This window comes from Nuphar pumila, chromosome 9 (genome assembly GCF_984573655.1).
Source record: "Nuphar pumila chromosome 9, dmNupPumi1.hap1.1, whole genome shotgun sequence".
Classification (NCBI taxonomy): Eukaryota; Viridiplantae; Streptophyta; class Magnoliopsida; order Nymphaeales; family Nymphaeaceae; genus Nuphar; species Nuphar pumila.
The window spans coordinates 110,940,202-110,953,680 of NC_143257.1; the positions used below are offsets into that span (position 1 = coordinate 110,940,202).

A 13,479-nucleotide genomic window follows, 5' to 3' on the forward strand; every position below is an offset into this window, starting at 1 on the left:
CCCAAAAATATAGATTACATTTTGAGGGCCATATATGCAAAAGCATTAAAAAATATTACAATTTATTACTAGGGGTTCCTTATGCACGAGGGTAGCAAATATCAACAATATATATATATTGTTTGCTACCTTTGTGGGTAAGGAACCCCTAGTGGAAAAATGTAATATTTACATTTTCTTCATTTTTTTTGCACATCTGACCCTCCATATGTTATCTACATATTAAGTTTAGTAGAAAGTGACATTTAGATCATGTTTTTTTGACATAAATGTCAGATTTTACGAGAGTGGAAAAATCAATGGCCTAGAGTGTATCAAATTTTCAAACTGAAAAAAACATATTTTTACATAAAAAAAACTATGATCCAAGGGTGTATTCCTACTATTTTGATCTTGTTGAACACATCCATGTGGCCAAATTTGGTCAAAACAACAACCTCCTATAAGTTCAATGAGGGGGTTTCTTAACCATGAGAGTAGCAAATGCGATCCCATATATATATATATATATATATATATATATATATATATATATATATATATATATATATATATATATATATATATGAAAAGGTGTAACGTCGAACTACAAATAATTCAACATTACATCAGACGTGCATATGTGATCAGCAACACACGAAGTGCAAAAAAAAAAAACATTTAGGGGAGGTCATGACCGCTGCTAAATGTCTTTTTTCTCTCATGAAATTGGATGCGCCAGGTGCATCCGATGTTGTTTGCCGAGACAGGTGTGTACACATACATACTAGAGGCTACTTCCGCCTTAATAAAGTTGGGGGTAACGGTAGCCCTTGAGAGATATCTTCGCTTTTCCTTCAGATCGTCCCACATATGCCTCCTGTCACCCGACTTGTCTATACGGTCATACCCCTCTTCATTCATGTTCCCGCTCCAATATATATATATATATATATATATATATATATATATATATATATATATATATATATATAAATAAGTAGAGAGAGAACTGAACATATTAGGCCAACTTTTTTTGTTCTGCCTCATTAGCCCCCATAGTTTGAAGTATTTTATGATAGATCTGAACCATTAGATGAGTTTAGCATGCTCGATTTAGTGGGAATCAACTCTCAGATAATGTTTTTTTGACAAAAAAATGATTTTTGAGATGAGAAAAATTGATACCTTCATAGCCATTGATTTTGGATTACCGAAAACCCCCAGGTCAATTCCGGTGATCCAAAAGTCAGGTCCCACTAAACAAAACCTATAGATCACATCTATGGTGTTAGATGTGAGAAAATTTTGCAAAAAATACGCAAAACAAGAAAAGGGGCAACACCAGTGCATTACTCATATATATATATATATATATATATATATATATATATATATATATATATATATATATATATATATATATATATATATATATATATATATATATCATCATCATCATCATCATCATATTGAAGATGCATAACTATTGATCTAGAAATCACAATTTAAGTTGTATATACTCAGTTTGACCACATGGTGTGTTTGCTAAGGATCAAACCTTAGGTCTTGTTTTTTCTATGTAAAAATATGAGCTTTTGAGTTGTCAAATTTCGGTACTTGTGGGCCATTAATTTTTGATGCACTTAAAACCCTATTTATATGCCACAATTACATGGTTTAAAACCCATTTTCTACCCAAAATATATAGGTGACATCCATAAGGTTTGATCTACTAAAAGATCTAAAAATTATAAAAAAAAACAAACTTTGTTGATCACATCCATAAGGTCCAATGTACAAAAAATTCTAAAAATATAAAAAGGTGCACACACACATTTTGGACCTATTTTGCCTAGGGAAATCCTTTTTTGAGTTTAGGCATTTCAAAACCTTAAGATAAGTTTAGTAATCCTATTAAAATCCTTTTTTTTCCTCTTTAAGCAAACATCTTTGTAAGCCATGCAATCCCAACTAGTAGAGCTTGACATGCAGTCTCATCAACCAATCAGGTTCAAGCTACTCCACAGTATCGGAATTTGGATAACCATACCCAAAATCCTATGAAATTAGATCCTGAATACAAGATCTAAGTAATAAACTCCCTTTGAAAGCCATAAATAGAAGCCTATCCCTTATTTAAATAATCTAGAACTGTAGTAAGGAGACCCTAATGCACTAAAGAGCCAACCATAGCCTAGGTCAACCCCACTTTGCTGAACCATCTAGCTTAATATAATTAGTGCTAGGTCAACCCTCGGCCTATTGAGTCCACCTTGTCGTACCCAGGTCCATAGGGCCCCATCCCTGTGGAATCTATGCTAGAGTCATGTTGTGTTCGCCTATCATTTAGGAGTGCTAACTAAGCCCGTGGTGAGTTCCTTTTCGTATTATTTCTTTCATTCTTCTATTTTTTTTCATTTATCGTTTTTGATCGGTTTTGTCTTACTCTTCATATTTTGTCTTATTTTTAGTGTTTTCCTAGAGCTTTGGTTGGTGCCTAGCATCTTATTTCAAAAGATTGAACATAGATATATGCACCTGAAAAAGTGAAGATCCAATAGAAGATGTGATCATGTTGGAACGGATCCCTCACCACTTAGAGAGGAAAGGCAATCAACTTGCAAGCCAAGCACCTATATTTTCAAAAGATTCAATTACAAAACCTTGCTTATCTTTTTAAAATCCTTTTTGGAGCAATACAGAGTGAAAAATATGAAAATGTTATTTAAATATTATTTATTAAAAAACTTTTTTACAATGATTAAAAATAGTTCGAGATAACTATTTCTTGGAACAGTTTAAAGTCATTTGGCAACATAAAGTAAAACATAAGTTAAACAACAAGATTTTATTGAATAAATAAACAACCTAGTTCCGCATCATATTACAAAGTGAACCTTGTGTCATAATGAATACTATTTTTATCTTTGGAGATGATTTCACCTTCTGTAACCGGTAGCATGATCTCTTTATTTGTTGTTTCTCTAGCTTGAATAAGAACATTTACATGAACAAAGAGCTTTGTAGGAAGTACCTCAATAATTTTCATAGAAGAGAAAATGAGTGAATCCCATCAATAAAGAGCTTTTTCTTTAAAAAATTGTTGTCAAACAAATGAAACTATAAATTAATACTAAATTGTATATATTAAATTTAAAACAATGACTTCCAAATGAAGAATAGAAAAAAAGACAATCATATATGACCGATTCTAGTACAAATGTAGATGACATAAATTTAAATAAAACTGTCAAGTGAATACTACTCATAGTGTCATAAAAAAATTAAAACTAATATGAAGTTTGTTCTTAGAATTTTCTTAAAAAGAATAATTTTAAGGATTTTTCAGACAAGTTATTCTTCTTAAAAAAATCATGAGTAGTTACAAAAAAGAAAATTCTAAAAAGTAAAAATCAACAAGTTTTACTTTGTAAGTTTTGTGAGATGTCAGAATAATGTTGTAGTAATTTCCTAATTGTATATAAACAAAATTTTGGTAAATCAAATGCAATATTTAGATTTTAATATCATTTACGTTTCTTAAGTATTAAATATGTGTAAAACACAACATCAGTAAAAATAAAAAGCATGAGAAGCCTACTTCAATAAAATGACATTCTACTTAAGAACTCCATGGAATTTCTTTTTGCCTTTATTCCTTCAAAATATAGATTTTATAGCCATAAGAGTAATTTTTCTATCAAAATTAATATCTTCGGTATAGTCTGCTCACATAATATAAGTTTTTTTCACATCGGTAAAGAAATTTGAACATGCTAGCTGATAAATTATTTAAAAAAAAATCATATCAGAAAACCCCCGAATGAAGAGAGTGGGCGATTCGAACGCTTGATATCGATCCAGTTCTTCATTTAAATCAAAGAACTCGCGGGGTCGAGCTTCCCTTGGCCAAACCCTCATGAAACATGGGGGAGAAAGCGTGATCAAAAGATTACCCACCTAAGATCTGAAACCCTATACCCTATTTCTGTGGAAGGAAAAGGAGGAACATGATCCAGGTGAGCGTTCCCACGTATTTTCTCCCGGTTTCTCACCGTTATTCTTAGTTTGCCTTCGTCTGTATCTCTTATTTCATTCATCCAGATTACACCATTGTTTACCTCGCGGAAAATTTGTTGGTTTTTGCTCTAAAAAATGACGAAGAATGCGCTAAATCAAACCAAACTCAAAATTTTGATGCGGGGATCCCCAAAATCGGCGTTAGAATCTACCGTTTTGCTAAGGAACTATCACCCATCTGAGAATTCGCTGGAATCATCTGACCCCACGAAGAAGGTTTGCAAAATTATGATGTGCTCTCCCAAATTGGTTCTAGAGAAGGTCCTGGACGAAAGCGGAATCAGGGTTTCACCTGATTTGGTCGAGAGGGTGATCGAACAGTTCGACAATGCCGGGATGCAGGCGTACCGATTCTTCCGGTGGGCAGAGAAGCAGAGGAGCTACTCGCACAACGTGAGAGCTTACCATTTGATGATAGGTTCCTTGGCCAAGATTAGGCAATACCAATTGATGTGGGATCTGGTTAATGATATGCGTCGGAATGGGGTATTGAATATTGAAACATTTTGTGTTATGATGAGAAGGTATGCGAGGGCGCAGAAGGTGGACGAGGCAATCTACACCTTCAATGTCATGGATAAGTTCGGAGTGACCCCGAATTTAGCAGCATTCAATAGCTTGCTCGGTGCTTTCTGTAAGTCTAAGAATGTCAGGAAGGCCCAGGAGATCTTTGATTCGATGAAAGATCGTTTCGTTCCCGATTCAAAAACATATAGCATACTCTTAGAGGGTTGGGGTAGAGAACCCAATTTGCCAAAGGCGAGGGAGGTTTACAGGGAGATGGTTGAGAATGGATGTGATCCTGATATAGTCACATACTCGATCATGGTGGATACACTTTGTAAAGCTGGGCGCATGGAGGAGGCAGTGGAGGTGATTAGAGAGATGAAAAGTAGGAATTGCATGCCGAATTTGTATATCTATAGCATTCTCATTCATACATATGGTGGTGAAAAGCGAATTGGGGATGCAGTCGAGATGTTCTTAGAGATGGAAAGGAATGGCATAGAAGCCGATGTTGCCGTGTATAATGCCTTGGTCGGTGCTTTCTGTAAAATGGAGAAGTTCAAGAATGTTTTCAGGGTTTTGGAAGAGATGGAGAACAAGGGTGTTTCTCCAAACTCTAGAACTTTTAACATAATTCTGAATGGCCTTATTGACGTTGGGGAAAATGATGAGGCATTTCGGGTTTTCCGGAAGATGATCAAGTGTTGTGATCCTGATTTAGATACCTATACAATGATGATAAAGATGTTCTGTGAGATGGATAAGTTGGATATGGCATTGAAGGTTTGGAAGTACATGGGCCTGAAACAGTTTGTTCCTAGCATGCACACATTTTCCGTGCTTATAAATGGGCTCTGTGAAAATGGTGAAATGAACAAGGCATGCATTTTATTAGAAGAGATGATTGAGAAGGGCATCCGACCATCTCGTCCAACTTTTAAGAGGTTGAAAAAATTGCTTTTACAGGAAGGAAGAGAAGATGTACTTGAGTTTCTTGTGGAGAAAATGAAGCTTTTGATAAAGGAACCTTTGAATGATTGAAAAAAAAATAGCATCAAATTCTCTTCATGTATTTATGAGGTGTGCCCTTGCTTGTTCTTTATATCTTTCGCTTTATTTTTATTTTTGTGTTTGAAATGCCATTTTCTTAAGCGCATGGGATTAGTTTGAGATGCATGCTCTGACAATGTTTTAACTCTTATAGGGCACAAAGACATGCTCAACACATAAATTTATGCTTTTCTGCTTGAGTTATGCCTGTTCAAGCTCGTTAGTGACAAGAAGCATGCTTACCAGAGTTACATGAATCCTTTAGAACCACCACAAAGAGGTGAATACTTAATGCCATGACGGTTGATATGTGACACCTCCCTTTTTAGTTCCAGCTTTTTGTTTTCCTAACACTTTTTTTTTAAATTCAACTCCCATTTTTCATTCATATAAGTCCTTGTATGTGCTGTCCGGTTTTCTTTTTTGGTATTTTCGGTATAGTTATCTATTATGTTGTCATTTTTTGGTAACTTTTGTATGGTTGTTGTAACGGCCGCAAAACTCACCCTAAATATCATAATTTTTTAAAAAATTCTTTTACGAAATTTTGAAGAAAATCTTTGTATAAAAACGGAAATACATCCCACGAATCTAGGGCACATCATAGAATCGGAACCCACGTTCCACCATCAAACCAACCATTCATTTCAAACCATTGATGAGAAAAAATAGTTCAAACTAATAAAGAAAATTTAATAAACTTCAACTTAATTTCACAATTTTCATGCAACCCATCCTTCTTAGAAAAAGGACACCCAATAATCAATAGATTCGTCCTCTCCAGCACTAGTCTCGCCATCACGCTGCCCAACTATGTCTGAGTCTCACTACCTGAGAATATGAAACAATGGGTGAGAACCACACTTCTCGTACGAAATTTTACATAATCTAACAGTAAGGCATAAAGCATAAAATTAACAAACATCAACCCTAAAAAATGTTAAAGTATATGAAACAATTCAAATACATTTGCAATCACATAAGGTATATAAACTAATGCATAATACATAAGGTAACTTTTATCTTTCTTATTGATGCTTACTTTTGAATGCCTAAGCTTGTGTGAAAATGTATACTCAAAAACATTATTGTAAGTATAAATATATATACTTATATAAATAGAGATACGTATACATATGTTATATGTATACGTATCTCTATATATAAGTATATATATTTATACATTTTCTCTTCTTTTACCCGAAAAGGGTATTTTAGTCCTTTTACATTTTGCGCATATTCCATTTGGAATATGCTGTAATTTTTCCCTTTTATTTTTAATTTTTTTTATTTTTTATTTTTCCCTTTTTTGTATTTCCAAAAAGGAGCTTTGGGGGTCTCCCCAATAGAGTCGTTGGGGAGCCCCCAACGGTCACAATTGTGACCGTTGGGAGCTCCTTTGGGGAGCCCCCTCTAGTCCCTCTTCTCTCTTGTATAAATAGGGGTGTTCCCCCTTGTTGTAGAATAAGCTTGAGGGACTCAAGCATTCGGTTCCTTCTATAAAATACATGCCATTGTGCATGTTTATTATTTTTACGCTTTTGCGTATTTTGCTCAAGTGTTGTGAGAGTGCCTTTGTGCACATCTTTTCTATATTATTTGTGCTCGTATGCGTATTGTCTTTTCATAGACAATTTTACATGGTATCAAAGCAAGGTTGATTATTGAAGATTGTGGGATTCTCTTTTTTTCGAGTGCCTCGAAAAACGTGCCTTCCGATCTTTGAAGTTTGAAGTGGTGGATCTTTCTTCTCAAATATTTTAGAAGAATCTTGTGCAAAGTTGGTGTTGGAAATATTGTGTTGGTACGCTTTTTTGTCTATCTCTTTTCTCTCTAATGGGTGAAAAAGAGTCTCATTTTGCTCTTGGTTTCAAATTAAATGGGTCTAACTATCATGTTTGGGCCGGAAATATGGAGGCCCACATAAAAGGGAAAGGCCTATGGGGATATGTTCTTGGCACAATTCCGGAACCGGAACCCAAGATTACCATAGTAAATGGAGGCAAAATCAAGATTCTTGAGGGAGAAGAAACAACCAAAGCTCTTGAAGAATACTCCAAGAAACACGATGAATGGGAAATGAAGAATTTCAAGATTCTTTCATGTTTTTTCTCATCCGTGGAAACCAAGATTAATGCCAACATTATTAAATTCAAAAAGGCATCGGAAGCTTGGCATTATCTTGAAAAAATGTACACCTCAAGGGATCTCTCTCATAAGTACTACCTTCAAAAGAAGGCTATCTCTCTCTCCCAAGGTGAAATGACGATTAGGGAATACTTTGCCGATCTTTCCTCTATTTGGGATGAGCTTGCAATGCTTGAACCAAAATGGAGTGGAGAGGCAATTGAGCTCCGTCACAAGCAACTTGAAGAAGATCGTTTCTTCAACTTTTTGAATGGGTTAAGGCCCGAATTTGAGCAAATAAGGTCATCGCTTCTCTCCTCTTTCTCTCCCCCTTCTCTTGAAGATATTCTCACCAAGTTAAGTGGTGAAGAGACTCGTATGAATTTATGTAAACAAGGATCAAATGTCCTTGCGGTCCCTTGTAATATTGAAGAACATAGTGAGGTCAATGCCGTATCAAGACCCGGAAACAATGTAAGAACCTATCGTCCCCCTCACTTTAAATTCCAAAATCAAGGTGAAAATGGTGGACAAAGAGGAAGAAGGGACTATAGCAAAACTATTTGTCATTTTTGTAAAGAACCGGGGCACATCAAACCCGTATGTCCTAAATGGAAGAAACTTCTAGCTATGGCTACCACTGGTGTACCGCAGAAAGATGAGGCATCTTCAAGTGGGACCCTTTCTATAAATCAAATAGTGGAAGCTCTTCAACCTCTCCTCAAGGGATCTACCTCCGGTGCGGCCGTATCCACTTCTTCCTCTCCAGGTAAAATCTCTTGGCTTTTGGACTCTGGTGCATCCTTTCATATGTCCCCAAACATTTTTTCACTTTCCGATTATTTGAAAAATGGTTCCCCATCTTATGTCTCCACTGCTGATGGAACCTCTCTTGAAATTAAAGGAATAGGTAATTTTGAAACTCAAGAATTTTCTATTCCAAAAATCAGATTTATACCTAAACTTAACTTAAACCTCCTCTCTGTTTCTCAACTCACGGACCATGGCTGCGATATTAAATTCTCTTGTGATAAATGCTTAATACAGGATCGCCAGTCCGGGAAATTGATTGGGGAAGGCTTTAGAAGAGGAGATCTATACTATATGGAATCTCTTCAAGTTCCAAAAGTTTTGTGTAATGTTGCCCGACATAAAGATATAAATGTGTGACACAAAAGACTTGGTCATCCTAATATCACCAAGTTATCATATTTACATTTTGCAAAAGACCTATGTAAAAACTCTTTTTCTTGTAATGACTGCATTCTCGGAAAAATGCGAAGCTTACCTTTTGAGCAAAGAACTATGTTCTCTTCTAAAACTTTTGAAATTGTTCATTCAGATGTTTGGGGACCTGCACCTGTTGTTTAAAATGGAGGTTTTTCTTATTACGTAATATTTGTGGATGATTTTTCCAGATATTCGTGAATATATTTTCTTAAGTTTAAACATGAAGTGTTTTCATGTTTTAAAAATTTTCACTCAATGATTAAGAATCAATTCAACAGCAACATAAAGATTTTTAGAAGTGACTCTGGGGGAGAGTATCTCTCCAATCAATTTAAGGTATATCTTGAGGATCACGGTATTATTCACCAAAGGTCTTGTCCTAAAACACCCCAACAGAATGGGTTGGCTGAAAGAAAACATAGGCACATTATTGAGACCACTAGGACTCTTCTTATATCTCAAAATATTCCTAAAAACTTTTGGGCTGAAGCAGCCCTTGCTTCTGTTTATTTGATAAATCGTCTACCATCTAGGTTATTAGGTAAAATATCTCCCTTTGAGATATTACATAAGCTTGAACCTGATTATAATAGGTTAAGAGTCTTCGGATGTAAGTGTTTCATACTTACGGATAAGAATGACAAGCTTTCTTCCAAAGATATTCCTTGTGCTTTTCTTGGTTATTCTGAAACTCAAAAAGGTTTTCGTTGTTACGACCTTCGAGAGGATAAGCTATATGTCTCTAGAAATGTAACTTTTTTAGAGAATGAGAGTGGTTTTGAAAAGAATGATTCTCAACAAGAAAATTTTGATTACTCCTTCTTATTCAACTTATTATCTAGTAATGATGACATATCCAGTGATGATGATGTATCATTAAACCATGATGAGGAAAATGATGAAAATATTGATGAACATAGTTTACTCAATGATTCAGAAAGTAGAGTTCCAAGTGAACCTATAACCTACTCTCGTAGAAACCAAGACACCTTTAGAAGTGCTATTGATCAATATAGTGAGCTTTCGACCCCTCTTGACCATAGAAGATCTGAAAGGAATAGAAGACCTCCAACTCGCTTTGTATCATTTGATTCTTTTCTCCCCGATACAGGGCTTGTCTTAGCGCCATTCATTCTTATTTCGAACCAAGAAATTTTGAAGAAGCTAAAAAATGTATAGAATGGCAAGAAGCTATGCAAAGTGAACTTAATGCTCTTAAAAGGGCAGGAACTTGGGATTTTCAAACTCTACCTATAGGAAAGAAAACTATAGGCTGTCGATGGGTCTTTAAAGTTAAAACTAAGAGTGATGGTTCTCTAGAAAGGTATAAAGCTCGCTTAGTTGCAAAAGGGTATGGGCAAGAGTATGAAATTGATTATGAAGAAACCTTTGCCCCTGTAGCTCGGATGGTTACCGTTAGGTGTCTTATTACTATTGCATCTATTAAAAATTGGAACATTTTTCAAATGGATGTTAAAAATGTCTTTTTAAATGGTGATCTTAACGAAGAAGTATATATGGATGCCCCACCAGGCATGATAATTCCTAAAGATAAAGTTCTTCGTCTTCGTAAGGCTCTCTATGGTTTAAAGCAGGCCCCCAAAGCCTGGTATGATAGATTTACCAGTGTAATGTCGGAAAATGGTTTTTCATCATGTTATACTGACACTGCCTTGTTTACTAGAAAATCTAATGCAGGGATTGTAATTTTGTTACTCTACGTTGATGACATGTTAATAACAGGTGATGATGTTCAAGGAGTCGAGGGTATTAAGTCCGTCTTGACTTCAAAATTTGAGATGTCAGACTTAGGTTTTCTGACATATTTTCTTGGAATTGAGGTTGCCTATTCGCAACGTGGTTATTTTCTATCTCAGTCTAAACTTGCTTGTGAGATTATTGACAGATCCGGGATTTCTGATGACAAAGTATGCGAAACTCCTGAAGTTGTGGGAGCAAAAATGAAAATTGACGATGGTGTTCCCTTAACCGATCCTACCCCTTACAGGCAGTTGATGGGTTCATTAATGTATCTTAGCATTACTCGACCTGACTTGTCTCATGCTATTCACATTGCCAGTCAGTTACAACACGCTCCCACAACCGTTCATATGAGTGTTGTTCTTCGCATCATCAGATACTTGAAGGGTACAGTAAATAAGGGAGTATTTCTATCTTCTTCTTCCGATTTAAAATTACTTGCTTATACTGACTCAGATTGGGGAGGTGACCCTAGTAACCGTCACTCCACCACTGGTTTTTGTATTTTCTTAGGTGAATCTTTGATCTCGTGGCGATGTAAAAAGCAACAGAAGGTCTCCTTATCATCCACTGAAGCTGAATACAGAGCCATGGCATCTACTACCATGGAAATAGTTTGGATTCGACGTCTTTTGGAAGATATGAGAGTAATTGTCAAAGAACCAACAAAGCTATGCTGTGACAATAAAAGTGCAATCTACATTGCCAAGAACCACACATTTCACGAGCGAACAAAGCATATAGAGATGGACTGCCATTATGTCAGGGAAGAATACTTGAAGAAGGTCATTGATCTACCATACGTGACGTCTGAGTATCAACTTGCGGACTTCTTCACAAAAGCTCTTTGTTCGCCTAGATTTCATTTCCTTCTTGACAAACTTGCGGTTATCACACCGTAAGTTTGAGGGGGGGTGTTAAAATGTATACTCAAAAACATTATTGTAAGTATAAATATATATACTTATATAAATAGAGATACGTATACATATGTTATATGTATACGTATCTCTATATATAAGTATATATATTTATACATTTTCTCTTCTTTTACCCGAAAAGGGTATTTTAGTCCTTTTACATTTTGCGCATATTCCATTTGGAATATGCTGTAATTTTTCCCTTTTATTTTTAATTTTTTTTATTTTTTATTTTTCCCTTTTTTGTATTTCCAAAAAGGAGCTTTGGGGGTCTCCCCAATAGAGTCGTTGGGGAGCCCCCAACGGTCACAATTGTGACCGTTGGGAGCTCCCCAACGACTCCTTTGGGGAGCCCCCTCTAGTCCCTCTTCTCTCTTGTATAAATAGGGGTGTTCCCCCTTGTTGTAGAATAAGCTTGAGGGACTCAAGCATTCGGTTCCTTCTATAAAATACATGCCATTGTGCATGTTTATTATTTTTACGCTTTTGCGTATTTTGCTCAAGTGTTGTGAGAGTGCCTTTGTGCACATCTTTTCTATATTATTTGTGCTCGTATGCGTATTGTCTTTTCATAGACAATTTTACAGCTTGTTACTTGCAATCAATTTAAGTTTCCTCTTGACCTTACTATGAGTACTGTTCATAGGCAAAAACTGAGGTACAAGAAATCCCCAGGAGTATATTTTTTCACACACCTGTTCTTTAGGTCGACATCGAGTTACAACACCCTAGATGACCACTGCTTGGTGTACTAATAATGCTTAACAACTGAAGCTCAAAACCACACAATTCTTAGGTCTCAATGGTAGCAAATGTCCCCTACTATTGTGGCTGAGGATAATGAGCAACTTATCATTCTCTTGGAGAAAAATTGTACGGAGTTCAGTACCACCTTGCCTCTCATGACAACCATCCAAGGTTCTGACCTTCTTAGATGGTAACCAAGGAGCAAAAATTAGTATACTATTTGGGTGTCTTTTATATCTTTAACTTTTATACGTTCTTTACATAAATAACTGTCAACATTCATAACATGCACTCGTCACATGAGCTTCATCCAACTCAAACATGCATATCATCTCATGCATCACCCGATTGAGTTATCTTCTCGCTCGAACACAACAATGTACCCATCATATGCCAATTGTGCCATTCATCGTATGTATCATGACAAAATTTAACTTTGCATTTAAATGATTTTCACAAGAGATTGCACCAGCACACTGCTTCAATAGGCCTAACTCAACAACATGCCACAAACTCAACTGGTTCACCTCTTGAACCATCTCATGCATATAAGCAAAACAATCCATTAACTCGGGACTGATAACATATGAATTTATTTGACGTTAAAAATTTTGTCATAAATCGTACATAACGATTTAGGCCCAGAGATTTTAACTAAAGGTACTTACGTATGTTAAATTCATACCCTCAAAATCCCAGATCTTAACTCATTACAAATCAGTAAATAAAATTTCTAGAACACATGTTGTTTCTGATCACAAAATAGTCTTGTCCAATTTTGTCATTTCGAAAGAAAAGTCTGTTATAAATTATCCAGGAAGAATTAGATACTGAGTTTTTTACTGTAGGTGACTTGATATGTCAGGTTCAAGCAAAAAAGCTTTCAGAATTTAATTCGATTATAGTAGAGAAATAAAAATCTCGAAACACGTATTATTTATGATACTAGACAGAATATGTCCTTGAGAACTACAGATTCTGGACCAACTTCTGCGATTTTTCGTTTTTAAACCGTAAGGAGTCGACCTCTAAAATTTTAACCATGTGTTCTTTTATATCTAGACTAACACATCCT

General features: G+C 35.5%; 1 protein-coding gene across 4 annotated transcripts in view; it reads left to right on the forward strand.

The window, feature by feature from the left end:
• Window positions 1–3,853: 3,853 nt before the first annotated feature.
• APPR6 (Tetratricopeptide repeat (TPR)-like superfamily protein) overlaps window positions 3,854–13,479 on the forward strand; it is a 41,151-nt gene continuing 31,525 nt past the window's right edge. For 2 of the 4 annotated variants that reach the window (XR_016434352.1, XR_016434353.1), the window contains exons 1-2: window positions 3,854–5,649; window positions 5,774–5,899. Coding sequence is in view for 1 of the 4 variants with exons in the window: in XM_090017771.1 (XP_089873897.1) it covers window positions 4,138–5,610 (1,473 nt within the window). In the remaining 3 variants the exon portion in view is untranslated. The remainder of the gene's footprint in view (window positions 5,650–5,773; window positions 5,900–13,479) is intronic. The other 2 variants (XR_016434354.1, XM_090017771.1) reach the window with 2 other exon arrangements.